Source organism: Leptosomus discolor, chromosome 19 (assembly GCF_034619465.1).
Source record: "Leptosomus discolor isolate bLepDis1 chromosome 19, bLepDis1.hap2, whole genome shotgun sequence".
NCBI classification, from domain to species: Eukaryota; Metazoa; Chordata; class Aves; order Leptosomiformes; family Leptosomidae; genus Leptosomus; species Leptosomus discolor.
Window position 1 is genome coordinate 12,453,002 of NC_141409.1, and position 18,474 is coordinate 12,471,475.

General features: G+C 39.6%; 1 protein-coding gene and 1 non-coding gene across 5 annotated transcripts; both read right to left on the bottom strand.

The window, feature by feature from the left end:
• Window positions 1-252: 252 nt before the first annotated feature.
• RC3H2 (ring finger and CCCH-type domains 2) lies at window positions 253-18,018 on the bottom strand. Of its 4 annotated transcripts, none has more exons than XM_086475931.1 (20): window positions 17,782-18,018; window positions 16,256-16,373; window positions 15,571-15,804; window positions 14,456-14,631; window positions 13,060-13,260; window positions 12,519-12,651; window positions 12,152-12,270; window positions 11,675-11,787; window positions 10,741-11,049; window positions 9,767-9,981; window positions 8,395-8,822; window positions 7,810-7,980; window positions 5,967-6,122; window positions 4,370-4,583; window positions 4,128-4,212; window positions 3,526-3,607; window positions 2,997-3,131; window positions 2,323-2,430; window positions 1,103-1,251; window positions 253-491 (listed from the first exon to the last, which is right to left on the bottom strand). In XM_086475931.1, exons 1-20 carry the CDS (start codon window positions 18,010-18,012, stop codon window positions 293-295), a joined length of 3,576 nt encoding a protein of 1,191 aa, XP_086332057.1. In that variant the 5' UTR covers window positions 18,013-18,018; the 3' UTR covers window positions 253-292. The 4 variants fall into 4 exon arrangements, with proteins under 4 accessions (XP_086332057.1, XP_086332059.1, XP_086332061.1 ...); XM_086475933.1 differs by having other exon boundaries at window positions 2,985-3,131; XM_086475935.1 differs by lacking the exon at window positions 7,810-7,980 and having other exon boundaries at window positions 2,985-3,131.
• Window positions 12,744-12,857, bottom strand: LOC147414126 (small nucleolar RNA SNORD90). Its single transcript, XR_015183973.1, has one exon. It is a non-coding gene; the product is annotated as a small nucleolar RNA SNORD90 (small nucleolar RNA).
• Window positions 18,019-18,474: the final 456 nt, after the last annotated feature.

The following is an 18,474-nucleotide window of genomic DNA, read 5'->3' on the forward strand; positions in this document are numbered from 1 at the left end:
CCGGATTGCTACAAACTCATAAAAAGCTGCTTTAAGCTTAAGTAAAACAATGTCCAAATTCCATTCATTTGTGGAAAGTGAACGCCTTACCCTAGTAAAGTAAGTTTTTTTTTTTTTCTTCAGAATGCTAATGCGAGAGGGGCTTGAAGTATCAAAGAGTCCACAGGAAATGCATGACCCCAATATTATTTTTTTTAAAAAAAATATACATTATATAATATATATTATATATATAAAAAGCTAGTGTAAATGCTTCCATAGTGTGGTCACAAGCTGGAAAGATGAATGCCTTTCAGCTGTTAACCATCCTGCCATTTGCAACAGGCTTTAAAAAGTCGTTTTTATCCTCAGACATAATGTGAGCAGTTTTCAAAATGAGGCTGCCAACACTGACTGATGTGCTGATGGGCAGGCAGCTTGCATTGCTAACAGATGTTGTGATCGGCTGACTGAAGCAAGAAGTTACGGGCAGGATTGTTTTCTGCTCCTCCCTGAGGAGAAAAATAAGTTACACAAATATTAAACAAGTACATGCACAAGTATCTGGAACTGAACTGTGTGCATTAAATAAATACTGACAAACTAATTTTTAGCAACAGGCTAAACATCTTACTACGGAACGGTACGCTCAAGATGTTAAATGTAGTCTGCCTCATTTTCAAAGGCTGCATTACACATTAAAGACTACAGAACATATAAACCTAAAATAGTGTATTTTAAAAACTACCTCTCTATGGAGATTTGTGCAAACAGTATGACATTTAACCTTTTGAAGTTTTTCTTAATTTCTGTTAACTATAAAAATACTTTTGCATTTTTTGCTTACTGAATGTGAAAGGTATTTTTAACAGCTGTGACATGGTTCGGTGTATACGATTACAACAACGCATATGAACAATGGTACCAGCCTGTGACCTTCGTATTTGTGACCTAATTCTATTTCTTAACAGGTTCTTCTCACTTCACCACGTATACACAATGCAGATGTCTAATCCCAGTCTGAGTAGGTACGTAGTTCATCCTTAAACAATCATGCTTCAACTATTCTGACGCTGCTCTTTGCCTAATACTGGCAGACACTGCTGTTTTGTCTAACACTCACAGAATCACAAGGTCTTCACCTAAACTTTGTCTCTTCTGTTCCATAGATTCTTTCTGGTGCTGCTTTAGCGGATGCCCATTCTCTACAGTTGTTCCATTGAGCAGCTGATCATCTTGAGAACTAATACCTAGCTGTATATCCAGAATCTCCTACAGGAGAAAAGGAGAAATGTCCATCAATATCGTCGCTCCCAGCTTTGCATTTTCCTATCATGTTCCACTACATAAAGCTGATGGAAACCCGAGTCATCATAAGACTATTTTTATTTCATACTATTGGAACGTCTACCACATTTTACTACAGGAAAAAGGAAAAAAAACCCAATTATTCAAAGATGGCAGTGAATGACAAACAGTGGTATAAACATCAGTTTCTAAAAAATGGTTTATCAGGTGAGATACGAAGGAGGCAATAAAGGCAGTGACAGCTGTTTTAGTAATTATGGGTAGAGGAAAGGCTAAAGTTAAAGGTCCTTCCACCCACGTAATGGTCATTCACAATTTGTACTACAGTGTGGCATTACATACCACAGGCAAAGCAAATAAAAGCTGTAGCCAGTACTGGAATGTATTACTGAATATGTTCCAGACAAGAACCTTCATTTCTTTTAAGTGTACGATGCTTTATAAAAAAAAAAAAGGGACCATTGATCCTAATGCTTGGAATTAGTACCAGAATGTTTTATGACTGCACAGCAAAGGAGGAAATAACATAGAAGAAACTGGGGCAGATGCACAGAATTACAAACAATGAAGCAGTAGTGGAAGCAAAAGAACACTGGATGACAATAATTTAAATGACTTTACTATTAGAATCAAATAAGCACAAAGTTTAAATTAAATGATCACATTTAAATGTAAACTTCAAGGTAAACCGTTCTTAACTATAGTTTCAACACTGGAGGGGAAGGGGAAAGGAACAGAGTGCCCATCATCACTAATGCTACCAAAAGATAAAGCCCAAAGAGCTGAAAGCTATGACAAAGAACACAATGAGCAGTTTTTAACTTTGACGATATAAACCACCAGATATCTGAACGAGAGAAGTACTGGACCCCTAGTGTTAAAATAAGGCAAGTGTCTGGTACCACTACAAAGACTAAAGGCGAAAGGCTTTGCTATCAACATAATCTCTTAACTCGCAAAGTGATTTTAGAAGTTTTTTAATAACTAATGAAAGGAGCCAGCGACCTCTTTAGACACACAGATTTTTGTACTTACTTCTATTTGTTCACCTTGCCCATCAGGTTCATCTGTATCAAGGGCTGACAGCTCTAATTCAATGTCTCGATCTGGCTTTGTGTCTGAGCAGTCTTCAGTATAATCAGTCTAAAAAATAATTAGTATGTTCCGTAAATACCACATCGGCTTTTCACCTGTTTCACACAACACTCAAGTATTCAAGTGAAAACAGAAGATGCATTTCTAGGACAACACAACACAAAATTTCTACAACACAAAAGAGCTAGTTAGACACAAATAGAACTTTGGCATCGACAATATCGGATACAAAGCTAAATACAATCACATTAAAGTACTGAAACACAGAGATAAAATGAATACTGAAGTAGAAATTTCTGTAGAGTTCACTGGCAGAATGTTTAAATTTCTAGCAGGTACAAAGAGAACAAAAAGTCACGCATGAAAATGGATCATCACATTCTTCCCATTTTGTAAATGGACGACTGGAGCAGCAGCATGGCTGGTGCTCCTACTTGATCTCAGGGAAACACCTAGGTGCAACAACAACACTGACTTAACGCGCACAGAATGTGCTATAAATATTTAGGAACATTAAAACTGAGAGTTTTAACTCTTAGTTGAAATGCATGCATCTATGTACATACAAAAAAACCCTCAAAGATTTGTTTCATCCCAATTACCCCTTTCTTTACCTCACCATTCCTCAAATCAATTTCCTTGCTTAAAAGATTTAAAGTAAGACGACTGCCTTCATCTAGAGAATTCCACTTCTGTTGCATGGCTAGTGCATTCGCCTCTCTCTGCAGTAATAATGAGTTACTTTTGGCCTAGGGAAAGAAACACATCAGTCACCAACAAGTAGACTTAAACCATGTATTGTCAAATGGCAAAATAAAGCAGCTTACAAAACCAACAGTTCTCTTGCTACACGGGTAACTATGTCTTCCTTTCATGCACAGCATCAGTTTTGTTCTGCATTTGCTGACACGTATCAGTTGTGGCGAAAATGGCCTTACTGATGTCAACGGAATAGCTCGTATTAGCAGCCTTTATGCATTGCAGTAACCTAAGTGTTGTAGGACTAGTACCTAGTTAACCCTTACTGATCATTTTGGCAATTGTTCGATTTTCTGCAGGCCACGCTAAGAAAATTTATTTTAAATCTGGTTTGTTTTTTTTTTTTGAAGTGAAAACCCCACATGGTATAGTATCTGATCTTACCTGCTGTAATTCAATGCTCAATAGATCTCCAGTGCTGGAATGCTTTCTGTGACCAGACAAATCTGTAACTATGAACCTGTCCCTTAAAGAGAAAGAAGGCAAAACTAGGAATTAAAAACAAGTTCTGTAAATCAAAGCTCCCCATAAACTTCAATAGTCTATCAAAGTTAGATTTTTGGACAGAAACTATGTGACTAAGATAACGTGCTCTTCATCTTCATTGGGGCTCACAATATCCCAAGGCTTTATGTGAAGCAAACATTTTTATTTTACATATGGGTAAGATGTGGCAAGAAAACTGGAGAAGAAACTTCTCAAGATCACAGATTTTGGCATGACAGCTTGGCAGTACCTGACCCCAATTCTTTGATTAGGTGTCTCAAGGGATACATCGCTAGTAATTGGGTATTGTTAGCTGCAGTACATATTAAAGACTTCACAAGTTTTAACCTAGTTTTTCCAAGACTTTTTGCTGGACAGGAAAAAACATTAAGAATGTCTGTTAATAGTTCCAGATATCCCACCCCCACCGGATTCAGAATTTCGAAGAACAGCAAGCTATAGAAAATGCTGTTAACCGAACACAGAAAAACCCTCCATACCGTTCTGCGTAACGTGCTGATGAAGTAGAATCTGATCCATAGGCACTCCACCTTGAGTCAACAGCATTGACATAAGGGACATAATCTGTAACAAATTAAGATACCACTCATTATCTCCTCCGGTCTTAAAGCGGGATAGACGGGTATTTTAGCTCTTTGCATCTTCACTGCTGCAGTAAGCACGAGCAGGATGAAAAGCGCACGATGTAAGCTATATTGTCACACGAAGTCTGTACTTGTACCTGATACGCTGATGGGCTTAGTAGCACTTCCTTGGGAAGCAGTGGCCTGAATAGGATCTGTCGTGTGATAACCTGTGCGGGATGACCTGGAGATTGCACCCCACTTGGAGATGATCGGTCCATCACTAAATGGGATTATAGGATCTTCTTCCTTTGCCCTTCTCTGAGTTTCAAATAAATGCACTCTCCTTTTAACATCCCCGCTGTCCAAATCCTATATATTTAGGAGACAGAAGACACATGGACTCACTTGAGGTCATTCAGATTCTTCAGTTGGCCAATAACTTTCTGATTATTGTTGCTGAATATAATGCTGAAAACTTCTCCTACTAGAGCGCCAAGATGGGCCTCAATGATTTAACTACTGCCCTTTAATGGCAAACTGACCACGAGAAAGCCATTACCAGTGCTAGAAGAAATAATTTTGCTTTTCCAAGCTTGTGCTTCCAGGCAGAAAGAGCTCCAGTATGCTTTAAGGTCCTTCAGTACCCTTTCCTCTACTTGAAGGAGGCAGCAAAGGCAGCTTGGGACGAGATTTGATTACACTTGTTTTGTAGAACAACCTGCTACACTATATAGCAGAAAGTCTCCAAAAAGCATGAGCTCTTACCCCTTCAGAGGTAAGCTGCATTCCATGACTCATAGTACGTATTTTTTGTTCCCTAAAGTCTTTGTTAAGTTTTTTTTCCCCCCCTTCATGGAAATTGGGTAATAAGAACCAAGTTGTATTTTATTTTCCCAGATTTGTTGCCATTAAACTATTTTAGAGGAGAATGTGCCTTCCAACCATGTAAGAGCTGTAGTCTAGGAAACTAGTTCATACGGATTCTCTGTGGGTACAAAGCAGCCAAGATTAAGTTCATGCTGATTATTCCGGGTCCATGGTGTCTCAAATTTTCTCTGTGAGTGTAAACTGCTCTTGGCATTAACTTCAAGTAAAGATTTTCTGAAACAATGGCAACATAAGAAACCGTAGAATCCCAAAAAGGCCAGTGATTCATTCAGACAGGACGGACTACCGTAAGCCAAGTAGGAAATGTGTTTCTGCGATGGAAACACCTGCTCTGAACTAGCCACAGTGACCCTGTAACAACCAGTCAAGCCTGTCACTACAATGTGTTCTGAGACTACTTTAGATGCCTCAGAAATTGTAAGGATGTATGTGTCCACATATGCATTTATGTAAGAACTCTGAAAAGAGACAAAATTAAGAAGTAAAAAAATTTGTATCCCACTAACAATCAAAGAACACATTTAAAATTAATGAATTCTTCTCAGTTTGCAGGGCATCTACTCAAAATATTTTGGCTACAAAATTTGATTTTCAGAGATCTGTTATTAAAATAGCTGTTTCTGACATCTGAGAATTTTATTCATGGCGCTACATTTGGTCACTGAAGTAAACACATTGTTTATTTACAAAACTGGGAAAAGATCTTCCAAATAACCTCAAATGGGCAGAACTACTTTAAAATACTAAGAACAGAAGCTATCAACTTTAAAATTAGAAGAAAAAAAGGCTCGTTTAACCAAACAGAAGACACTTCAGCATGTAAGTACTGTTACACTAGTGAGATAACATGCAGAAAACCCCTACCATTAACACGGCATTTGAATTGGCAATCACATCCTTGGGCTCTGAGTCGATAGCATTTATACAAGAGCCAATAGTGCCACAAGACCACGGTGAATAGTGAGAGAGATGGTCTTCCTCAAATTTAGTTCCACTCAAATCACTGACACTCTCTGAGAACTATGGAAAAGGGAATAAATAAGCAGTGAATAATAAAAACAGGGAATTCAGTCTTAAAATAAGAAAGACATTTACTGCTATTTAATTATCTCAGAAGTAAATCAAGGAGTTCTAGCTGTATTCAAGACTTGACTCAGGGACAACATGAGCCATTCTGTCAAATTTTAAACCAGTGCAGCTGACAGCTGGCAAAGAAGGGCAGGCTTTGCCACTACAAATAACTGCCCGGCCTGCCAAGATGCGAGACTGAAATCAGTGTCGCTGTATCAGTGGCAGGTTTCTTCAGGCAAATACCTACAGTAATTACACCGAGAGGAAGCCATGCAGTTTCCTTTAATGCATAAGCCAGTGGCAGATAGAAGTATGACTTGGAACCCGCCAACATGGATGAAAAGGACTAAATCCTGCTCTACCTTGAAGGCAGCCATAAGGGACTTCAGGTACGCCTACCTTACGAGGTCTTTTCTGAAAATGAGTCTAACACCTCAAATATCGTCAATGGAACTGTCAAACCACAGCAGAGGGCTTGGCACAATGGTTCTCAAACTAGTTTCTTGGATGCATTTAATTTACACATATAGAAATATATATCATAAGGTTTTTTTTTTTTTCTTCAAAAGCACACTACTCCTGCTCGTTGAGTTTGCGTTCTTGTTTACAGAACTCATCACATGAGCACGCAACGTTTGCCAAGGCGTTTTGCCCCTTGTGCTGGTACAGAGTTAAATTCCTGCCCAGCAGCCAGTGTGGGGCTGTGGTTGGGATTTGTGCTGGACGCAGCGCTGGTAACACAGAGACGGTTCAGCTGTGGCTGAGCAGCGCTCACGCAGCGCCAAGGCCTTTGCTGCTGCCCACACCACCCCACCAGCGAGTGGGCTGGGGGTGTCCACAGGGGACAGAAGCTGGGAGGGGGGACAGCCGGGACAGCTGACCAGAGGGATATTCCCTACCGTATGACATCATGCTCAGCATACAAAGCTGGGGGAGGAAGAAGAGAGGGGAGGACACTCAGTTACGGTGTTTGCCTTCCCAAGTAACCGTTACACGTGACGGAGCCCTGCTTCCCTGGAGACGGCTGCACACCTGCCCGCCGATGGGATGTAGTGGATTAATTCCTTGGTTTTGCTTTGCTTATTAAACTCTTTACCTCAACTCACAAGTTTTCTCACTTTTACTCTTCCGATCCTCTCCCCCATCCCACCAGTGGGGAGAGTGAGCGAGCAGCTGTGGGGGGCTTAGTTGTCGGCTGGGGTTAAACCACGACACCACTTCTAAGGGACATGTATTCTCTGGGACTTGACAAGCATTTGCAGCTTGATTCAGTCTACTCATCATGTCATAATGCCATCTGGAGTATAAAAGGGAAGGTCCTTCTTAATTGAAAAGAACTCCTGATCCCAGTACACAAACACCTGGACATTCCCAAAGCTAGTTTAATAAAATTACATTTCCTTTAGTGAGGGTAAATTGAATCACTTCACTTCTTGACCTTTTTTCCACAATCATGTTTAGCATCAACTTAATATCAAATTGAATGCATCCATTATTAGATATTACTTTGCTTTTCCTAGAAGATTAAATTAATTTTATGAACAATAGATGGCAGGTAGAAAATCTTTCCTGGAAATAGTAAATGGCGTCTTACAGAAATGGGAAGGGAAAATAAAGAAGTTGTTTGGCTTCCCACCTCTGTGCTGAAATCTACACTGAAGAGAGGAGAAGGTGGTGTTGGAGATGGTGTTGCCATAGGAAGGGTTGACGATACCAGAGGAGTTTTCTGCGTGTGGTACTGCGCCCACTGCTCCGGCTTCCGTCTTAGTTGCTCATCATAACCAGTCTTCAAATGACCACAAGGCTCCTAGCAATAATAAACACAGGACTGTATATCCTATCATACTCTAATCAGAAGGCAAATTGGACCCCCAAATTCCCTTGGGTCTGTAACCCTCCATTGATATCACCACAGGAATTTCACAAGGACTTGGAGAACCCGGCCCACGTATGGCAATTCAAGTCTTAAATACAGAATTAATTCAAGCAACACGCATGGGAATTAAAGAGGCTGGGGGGCTCTGGTCCTAATGCAGATTAGAGTGGGCTATTTTACAAGGCCATTTTATTAAGGTTAAAAACAAGAACTTTGTCCAGGTCACATGCCTCGATCACCGTAACCCCAAACAAGCAGAAGAGGCCTATGCTAATTATTTACCAACTTCTCAGTAATGACCTTCAGAACCAAGACGACATCCTTCCCTTTCCGGCTCTCACTTACCCTCGGTAAAGGCACAGTCCTCTGCTCATTTGGAGGTTGACAAGCCACAGAGTAATACCCATCCAAAGAGTTGTATCTCTCACGTAATGATGTCTGATAGACAGATGAGTGCATCACATCCATGGGAGGTAAAGAATTGCTCCTAATAATATCATCTCGTGGGTACATCTGTGGGCGCCAGATGCGCCTGCTGTCATAAACTGGAGCATACATTCCAGAAGGGACAGGAGGAACTGGTCCATACGGCTGCGGAGGAGGAGGTTGGTAAGGAGAATTCAGTCGATCTCGAGGGGGAAATGTACTGTAATGATCGGCATATGGCACGGAAGCAGGTGGGAGGGAGGATTCTGGAACGTTATTGGACCTCACAAAGCGAGGAACACAGGGAGCCACACCAGCTGGTACTGTTGGAGGTGGTGGATAATATCCTTAAAAATTGGAAAAAGGCATATTTAATGTAACCACAAACGACCCAGAATTTTACACCTTCTAAAACTGTAAATAGTGTTGATAAGTACCTTTAGAGAACGCAGTCACACTTTACAGACCTGTTACTGACCCCTATCATTTTTCTGTGGAATATAATTTCATGTATGACAACCATATTTGCAGATATAGTGCTGACCCTTTACCACTTTGATCCAATCTGGAAAATGGAGTTTCTCTGCCATTGCTCCTATGTACTATGGTACAACTATGCAACTGAAAAGACAGCATCTGAAGCACTTCTTTCTATACAAAGTTAAAATAGCAATCTCTAAAATAAAGAGCTGCATTCCTGAAAAATAGCAATTCCAAGGTCCATAAATAACCAATTCACACTTGGCTTACTCTTTTTCCTTTGGGGAGGATTGTCTTAGCACCTCTACCTTTTGTTTTGAGAACTTGTGAATGACCTGCTGCTATAACACCTCATGGCTTGCCTGAATAGAAACAGGCACAGCACAACCTAACAGGGTGACTGAAACCTTTCAAAACCATCTGAGCAAGCACAAAGATGTGCAAGTCCCACAGTAGAGGCATGCTACGCGTAGGGATGCCCTCACAGATGGGGCATGAGGTGAGCAAGCCTAAATAAATGCAATTAAATGCTAACGAAGGGAAAAGTAGATGAAAGACCTCGAGGTTCAAGTTTTTCTGGACGCTGAGGTACAAGCTTCATAACATACAGGACACAAAGACAAGAACTACCAACACTGGTGCCTCTCACTCAGCAATGGACCAGATTAGTATTTCATTAAGTGAAGATTCAGCTGATATTAAAAAAAAAAAATAAATCCACAGAACTGAGACAAAAGTTATTTCTCAGCATTCAGGCTTATCTAGAGAAAACTTCAGAGCTAGTTTTGATTCAGTGCCTCATCTCACTCACCTGTCTGCGGGTACTGTGGAACTTCATATGACAGCTGAGTCCTGGGATCTTGGAAATATTGAACATTATCAGAATGTGGAGGGTAGACAGGTACTCTGGGAACAAACGGGCTGGATTTTGGAGGCACAGAATTAACTTCTGCTCCAATATTAGGAGGACCAGCTGAGGTAGCTGCTGCCTGGCTTACAGGAGTCTTGGGTGGAGAACCAATTTTACTGAAAAGGATTACCAAGAAATCATTAAACAAAACTTTACTTATTTCAGTTAGTCATCTCTTCGTGTACACTCCTACGTAACGTGGAAATTTGGGCCATGTCATTTCCTCTGGAATTTTGTTTTTCATACCCCAAACTGATACTATTACTACATCTTAGACTTTCTCCTAAGAGAACTCAAAAGCAGATATAAATGTTTTTGTATGTACCCAGAAGCTTACATAGAACTTGTAAGTGTATTCTGGTAAAGACAAAGGCTTTGGAAAGTTGTTTAGAGGCTCAGTGCTTCCTGGAGAAGTATCTAAAAAGTTTAAAGGGAAAATGCCAAAACTAGAAGGTTTCCAGGATTATTAAGGGAGTGCACATTATGCGCACCCTTCTCAGTTTCAGGAAATGTCAAATTTTGAGTGCAAGTGTTTTGTTTCATTTGTATGTAACAGCCCAAAGTAAGAAATACACCAGGCTGAAAACAACAGAGTAAAAGAGAAAGGGAGAGCTTCACCATTTTATCTGTATTGCATGGGAGTACTCAGCAGCTAAAACAACCGATGCCGTCTCTGACAACTTGAATCCACAGACTTTGTGTAACAGTATCTGCACTGCAGTACAAGATCTTACACAACTCTGCAGCCAGTGAGCACCAGCAACAACTGCAAGCCAGGACCAGAATTCAGTGTCTACTATTGCCATCTACAAACTCCATGATAATCTAAAAGAAAAGTGTTGTGCTTCGTTATCTTTATGAAAAAAGTTACCTACTTTTCAGGTAGTGATTCTGTAGGGGATCCAGAAACATTCTGGCCATTGGCTCCAGTCTTCCCTCCCTTCTTGGTGCTCTCCAGAGCTCTCAAGGAGGTGTCCGCACAGCGAGGGATCAACTGGGGAACCCCACTCTCTAGATTAGCTATTCCATTAGTACTTGGCACCATCTTCCCTGTTGCCTCAGGGCTTCCTATGACAGAAATTACGTTTCCTGTTGTGGTTGAGACGGTGCTATTTACGCCAACTTTATTTAGAAGGGGAAATGTTCTCACTGTTGCACTGATTTTTTTGTTCCTCAAGCGGTATCTATGAACAAACACACACAAAAGACAGACAATTTAAAAAGTGCTTATTGTGAAGTTCAATGTACTTGTAAAACTAGCAAGAGGAAGGGATTGAGAGGAACACAAAACCCAAAAATTACAACTGGCACTTATTTCCAACAATCCGCAAATAGAACATCAATGTGTTCCTTGTAACCAAAGATCATCTCTCCTCTTAGAAGATCCACTTCTGCAGTTCTTTGAAAATGGATTTGGCTGAAAACAGCTTCAAGAATGCAGATGTTACATACTGTTCAAATAACTCGCTTTATTCCTTAATTAAAATGTAATTAACATTCTCTCTCTTGTATGTGATATAATCAATGCCTGACAGATACTGAGCCTAGACTCAGCCCAGGCTCAGTTTCAGGAAAGGAAATTTTTACTTCACATGGGGTAAAATAAAAAATAAAACTGGCATTAGTTTGCAGACATTGCTTTATTGTATCTTCAATTTCATGTACAGAGATGCCACTTCAAGGGACTCACAAATCCTTCCACGTGAATAAATGTATAGAAGAAATTGTTTTAAAAATTCTATGGAAATTGCTTGGATTTAAATAAATAAATAAACCCCCCAAACCACCAAAAAAGTCTCCCACACTCACTTTTCAAGCTCTTCCTGAGAATGAGCAAATGTACAGTTTGTTCCTCTTGGACATCCCCCTTGCTGTCGAAGGTCTCTGCACATACTTGTTTTATATTTGCTATTTGGTTGTGGCTTAAAAAAAAAAAAAAAAAAAACCACAAGACATTTGTCTTACAATCTAACAGACATAAAGATAGGCTTAAAATACACATCCATGATATGTTTTTACATTTTACACCTTTAATCAGAAAACTAAGTAAACTTCTTGTTGCTGGGCTAAGTACTACACCACGGCATGGATCTCACTACCGCAAGCTTTGCTGCATTCCATATTCAGAAACGCAAAGTTCTCAAAACCAGAATGCAGTAAATAACTGTATTATCAATTATTCCACAGAAAAGGCCACAAATATTTCAAATCAATAGTAATTTTTCACGATTGTATCTTTCAGGAAATGTACATTAAGATACATAATGCAACGACCTAATAAATTACCTGTGGAGTTTCATGGCCTTTTCTACTGTAATTCTGAATGAAATCCACCAGCCCATGTACCACAGTCTTTACAGCAACCATCGCATTTTCCAGTTGCTCCCATGTTGGAGATGCTGCATCTAAAATTATTAAAAGCAGGCTTGTCATTCTGTCAGTAACTCCAGCAGTATCACAAATAAGAGGCAACTCTTCTAATACTTCAAAACACCAAGTACTAGGACAGAACTCGGAGAGCCCTAAAGAAGAGTTTGTTATATACTATGTTAATTAACGGGAGTTTTGGAACCAGGAATGGAGGTCATCTTAGTAGTTTACTTCGCTAGATAAGAAAAAAATATCAAGAAATGTTTAAAAAGCTTCTGCATACCTGGATTTGGATCTATGTTTGCCAGGAGCTCTAAATGAGGCCTCAGCCTGTTTAAGTTTGCAGGATCCCCCGTGCGCTGCAAGACAATTGTCAATTCTTGTACACTCTTTGCAAAAGATTCTGGAGATTGGAGCTGAAAACAAAGCCAGTGTTAGTGTGTTTGTTGCATTTTACAACTGTGAACTATTAAATCTGAAAAGATTTTCGTTACGCTGGTCCCTCAACGCAATATGTAGTGTCTTCAGATGGCATATAGAGAGTATCAGTGGAGAGAAATTGTATTTCTCAGCTCAGAATCTGCCCTATGAAGCTTCATCATAAGACACAAAAAAGGGAATTAGTCTTAAACTACTGAAAAATCAAAATGTCTTCATATGGAGAATACACCACAGTGGAGAAAAAAACCTTCATTCTAGTTTTAATTAATATTTGACATGACTAAAGACAAAAAGTTAACTCAAGCAGTTCTCCGATTCTTGTTACAACATTTAATAGTCAAATCTAATCCTACAAAGATACTAAAATCATCCCTTTGACAAACCTTGTCAATAATGGATTGCATGTGTGATTTATGTGCCAAGTCACCATAAAGAAGGGAAGACCATTGTTCTGGCGATATTCGAAGTCCTGCTTCCATGGCAATGTGAACAATTTGGGCATCATGTTCTCTCCGCAAAGCCTCGTAACTCCGAAATTCTTCTTTAAGTTGCATCAGAGAAGAATCTTCATCCCTTTTAGTGACCTAATAAGTAGTAATAGTTAAATGCTCCTCCTTTAACAAAAAAAAAATCTCCAAGTCCATCAGAAAGTGACAGTTACATAGGACAAATCAAAGTATTACTTTTGTATATTTAGCATATACTTAATTTTATCCCACGTATTCATCCACTTTGCTAGCAGTGCAAGGCAGAAACACCAGCTCCTCCAGTTCTTACAGGATCACGGGTGCAAAACTATACACACTCACAACTTCCAATTATCAAAGTAATCAGATTCACTTAAGTGACAGAAGATATGGTTAGATATTTAGTAGTTCTACTAGTAGTTTTTGCTATGCAATATTAAAGGAGGACTTAAAAGAAACAAGAAGGTCTAGAAGTGACTTAAATAATACAAAGGAAGAAAAATTTTAAGACATTGAGACTTAAAGAGAATATTTAACTGAGATTCCATTATAAATGTTAAGTAAACCTCTTAGATTACAGAAGACATTTGTCATAAAGGAGAGCAACAGGTCTCATTATTTTAATGTTTAGTTCAGTAATGTGATAATCACGTTTTTAACTGTGATTCATAAAGAAAAGAGACCCGTGGAATTAATTTTTCATTCTTCTCCAACTGCGAACATTCAGCTCAAACAACCCACCCCTGTATATCAAAAATAAAGCACCTTTTCAGGGCGAGGCGGCTAGATACAGACAAAAGAAAAAGAAGAGAGCGTGACAAATGTGTGGGAACACAACGCTGGAGGCCAGGCTGACAGCATTCGCTGTGTATGGTGTCCCCCTCTCATGCCTGGTGTTGGGGCTAGGGAAGTTCCCAGGACTACAGCATTCCTAAAGTTTTCTTTAGAATGCTGGGATTGGGTTCTGGGCTTTGAGGGCATCCAGGCCAGTCAGGCATGTCTGGCCACTGCCAACTCTTATGAATCTAAATAAAGTCAAAAGTGATTATATTAAAACATTGCACTTCTTCCTGAAGCGGACTAGGAGTGCCTGCAGAGTCAGCTTTCATGCCTCCTTCAGAGCAGATGGGCAGCAGTTAATAATGAGGGCAGTAATTTCAGAATCTATTCTGGCTAATTCCACATGTGACCATTTGTTCCTTTTGCAGGGAGTTTTAAATATCAAACAACAAGTGAAAGATACTAATCCTAGGTCAGGTTCTCTGGAGCTGCACTAGTCCACAGTAACAAACTTCAAATACTGGTATTTTACCTTAAAGCATGATGCTCTATACAGTAGCTGCACAACATGACCAATGCTTGTTTTGGAGGCCTGAGGAAATCTTGGTTCTAGCCTTTGCACAACAAAAAGTACCAGAACTTTTCTTGAGAGTGCAGAGCCATCTTCCAGTGCCAGTAATACAAGTTTCAGTGCCTCCTCTTGCATAGCTTTAACACACAAAAATAAAAGATAGGAAGTGAAATACATTGCCAGAAAACAGCAAGGCTGTATCATACATTAACACGACAAGTAGGAGCATCTGAATCATCTTGAACATAATTCCTTATTACTTTTTATTTCGTCAATCATAAGGAAGTAAGATTTGTAAACATCTTGAGAAATTTGCCAGTTTAGAAGCAGCACTCTAAGCATAGGAAACTTAGAGCTAAGACTAATTTTTGGTAATAAACACATCAGTAGTGCAGCTTTTAGACTTTTCTCCACTATGCAGTCTTGTAGGCTTTGTCACTTTGGACACCTCATCAATGCTACACCATGAAACTGTGCAAAATAAATACAGGAACATTACAGGAAGGTTATCATCAGTTATGGGAATCAAGAGAGGACTACTTCCAGTTTAAACAGAATTTCCTTCTCATTTCTGTGCTTGATTCAGCAGCATTCTTAAGAAAGAATTTGCTGGCTTTGTCGAAGATATAAACACGATCGTTATAAATCTTAAAATCAAAGTATGCTGCAACTAAAGTTTGGCTGATTGTATTTACAGCTAAAGTATGAACAAGAGAGCACGTGCAGTTTCCTATCCCATTCTAGTCACAGGCAGCAGTATAACCAGCCTGCGTTACAGTCATACTGCATCACAAACTGTGCAGAAGGCACGCTCTTTACTCTTCTTTGCCAGCATTTTTAAATACCTCCCATAAATTCATAGAATAGTTAATAAGGAGGAAAAAAAACACCCCAAACTTTAAACCAGCAGAGTTTACTAACTTGTCTATTTTTTTTCCTTCTCCTTTCTTACTGGCAAAAAGTTGAAAACCAGAAGTAACTACATCTTCAAGTGAACAGAAAAAACTTCCAAAGAACTTTCTGTTAAGAAAAGGTACAGCGAAATATACTCTGTGCACATTCTACAGGTGCCTTACCTGGTCCTAGAAACTGGCATCCTCGTGCTCTGACAGCAGCCCAAAGATTGGCAGAAAGCTGCTGAGGATTTTGGTGCTGCAAGATCAGTTCTGTAACGGTTCTCTCTCCCAGTGACCGAGCCGCCCTCATAGCTCTAACCCGACCCTCTTCCTCCACCAGCTGACAATTCACCAGTGTCACAAGCTTCCTTTGCATTGGACGGCTCAGTGCACTCTGGTTCAAGCTTGCAACACCTGCAAAGAAAGGGAGAAAAGGCAAACTGTTGCTTCTAACCAGACCCATTCATCTGAGGACGACACACAGAAATGTCTAATAGTATGTGACCTTCTCTAGGACTCGGATTCTAGTCACAGGTATCTTAGGCAGCTCTATGTAATTCATTATCAAAAAGAATTTTCATTAAAGGCTTAAACTGACATCAAACTCATTCTTTAAGGAAAGTTCAACTTTGGCACAAAGTTAGCCCCAAGGTAATATTATTAAATAAAAAAGAATATTTCGTAAACTTAAAAAAAAAAAAACAAAAGATCAAGTGTCACAGGTATGAATGAGCTTTTAAAGACATAAGGGAAATTTTTATTACAAAAATGAGAGGATTATCCCACTGACATCTAAAATCAATGCTGAAAACACAATGCTTGTTAAAATCAAACACCAAAATTCCGCTGTTCAGCAGAGACTCACCTTTTCCACCACTTAACGGCTTTAAGTAGAGCGCCAAATCCTCAACACATTTCTTTGCTACTTCATAGTGTTTGTTCTCTCCTACATTACTCAACTTTACTGTCTGATGATCAGGTACCTAAGAAAAGGCAAGGAGGAGGAGGAGGGAGAAGAATCGTATAATCTCGGCTGACCTCTCTGATATGCCGACGATGGTACCAACACCACTATTAATTACATAACACTGCAGATGTTCCCTGCTTTTTAGAGAAGTGAGAGACCAGGCCCACCCAATGTATGTCGACTGTAATAAGGGTAACAAAAAGGACTCGAGATGAGAGATTATTTTTTGTTAGTACTCAACACATTAAGAACAAAAGTAGGATGGAAAACAACAACCAAGGTCTAAAGAGAAGGTACTTAAATGAAGAACGCAAGATCTGAAAGGATGATCAGTGTACAAGATCAGCGTGACTTACTACAGAGAGACAAGGGAAGTTATAAGACAAAATTAACTGGCAAGAAAATAACATGAAAAAATCAAAAGCAAAGTCGAAAATAATTTAAGCTTAATTTGGGTGTGCTGAAATCTTCAAAGAGAAGAACTAGCAAACTCAACCTGGTGGAGAAAACTCAAAGTAGAGCAACAAGGTCAGACAATGAAAATAGAGGTCGTATTAGTCACAATACATTAAATTGTTTGAAAGACATTGCAAGAAGTTAGGGGACCAGGAAAATGAATGTTGTAAGATCAAGGCAGTGATCTGACACAAACTTAGAAATAAAAACATGAAAGGAACATGTGAACTCGAGAAAAAACCCACTTTGACATAGACAGCGTTATTACCAACAGCTGTGCCAAGGCACGTGAGAAGACATTAAAAAGCACAGTAAAAAGCACCTTCTCACTGCATCACCCAGGTGTTACAGCGAGAGTGACATGGAAAAGCACAGGGTGAACAGATTATTTCGTCTCCATAAAGCGCAGCACTGATTATGTAATGGCTGTTTTGCCACTGCTGCGAGACAGCACAGGGAACACTCCTGGCCTGATTAGCCAGTGTCTGGAAACGCAACTGAAACACCATCATCATGCATATTTAAAAAAAAAATTACACACACACACACACTTCTGAAACGTGGTTAAACAGCTAGCTACTGTTGAACACGTGACTCGTAGAAATGAGATTCCTTGCAGGAATACGATGAATGAGAGCAATCTGCAGGTTCACTTCTCTAATGACAATTGTGACAGATAACTGTCTATCTCCTAACGGGTATTTTTCTCCAGTCACAGTCCAAGAGTCTTTTTAAACCAGAATTCAGCTCATGACTAGAACATGCTTTCATTTTATGAGAAGAGGATGGCCCTGCAAATAGTGTGGCTGCTTTTAGAGTAGGTATGGACTTCCAAATATTACAAAGTTAAAGTCTTACCGTATTTTTTTTTAGACTAAAACGAGGGAGAAAGATCAGCGGGCATATTGCAACTGGCACGTAAATGATAACAACATGAATGTCAAAACAAAGAGCTGCTTAAATCGTACCTGGGCTCCAACTAACTGGAGGAGTGCAAAGTTCACAGGAAGCACATCGATGTCTGTATTGATGGCAGTCTGGTCGAAAGGACATGCCTTGCGATGAAGCTTGTTCAGGCAGGTCTTACAGACAGTGTGAGAGCAACCTAAGCTGATGGGTTTGTGCACATTCTCATCAAACTCGTTGTAGCAGATTGGGCAGGACAGAAATTCTGTCCACTGAGCTGCCTGCACAGGCATTGTGGAAGCTGGACACTTGTTTAGCAGGCTAGCAGACCATTATTTCACTGTACTATGTTTTGGCAGCTGTAAGTGAATAACAGAGTATTTAAAACATGCTTTCTAGTAATTTAAAAATAATTTTTAATTAAAAAACCCCACCATTTTAGTATTTTACAGAATAAAACCAAATCTTTATGTTGAAGTACTCAAAAAACGCAAATTTGTGTTAGTTTAATAATTGTACCAAAAAAGGCTCATGAACTGCATTAATGCAGACTACCATAAACTGAGCCTATCCACAACAAATGGCATTAAAATTCTTCTCCCAGGATTAAATACACCTTTAGCATAGGAAGAGGAAGACCTCTATCGGCACAGAAAACGTAAAGGCACGAATCGCAGTGACCACCTCTGACACCATCTCATCTAACCTCGAGTTTTCAAAGCCCTGAAAACGCTCCCTGGTTGTAGAATGGGGCT

Coding starts and splice junctions, on each gene's coding strand:
- RC3H2 (XM_086475933.1), bottom strand. CDS start 18,012: ATGCCTGTGCAGGCAGCTCAGTGGACAGAATTTCTGTCCTGCCCAATC. Junction 9,982..10,740: donor ACAGAATCACTACCTGAAAA/GTAGGTAACTTT, acceptor AATCCTTTTCAG/TAAAATTGGTTCTCCACCCA. Junction 3,608..4,127: donor TCAGCACGTTACGCAGAACG/GTATGGAGGGTT, acceptor TTTCTCTTTAAG/GGACAGGTTCATAGTTACAG.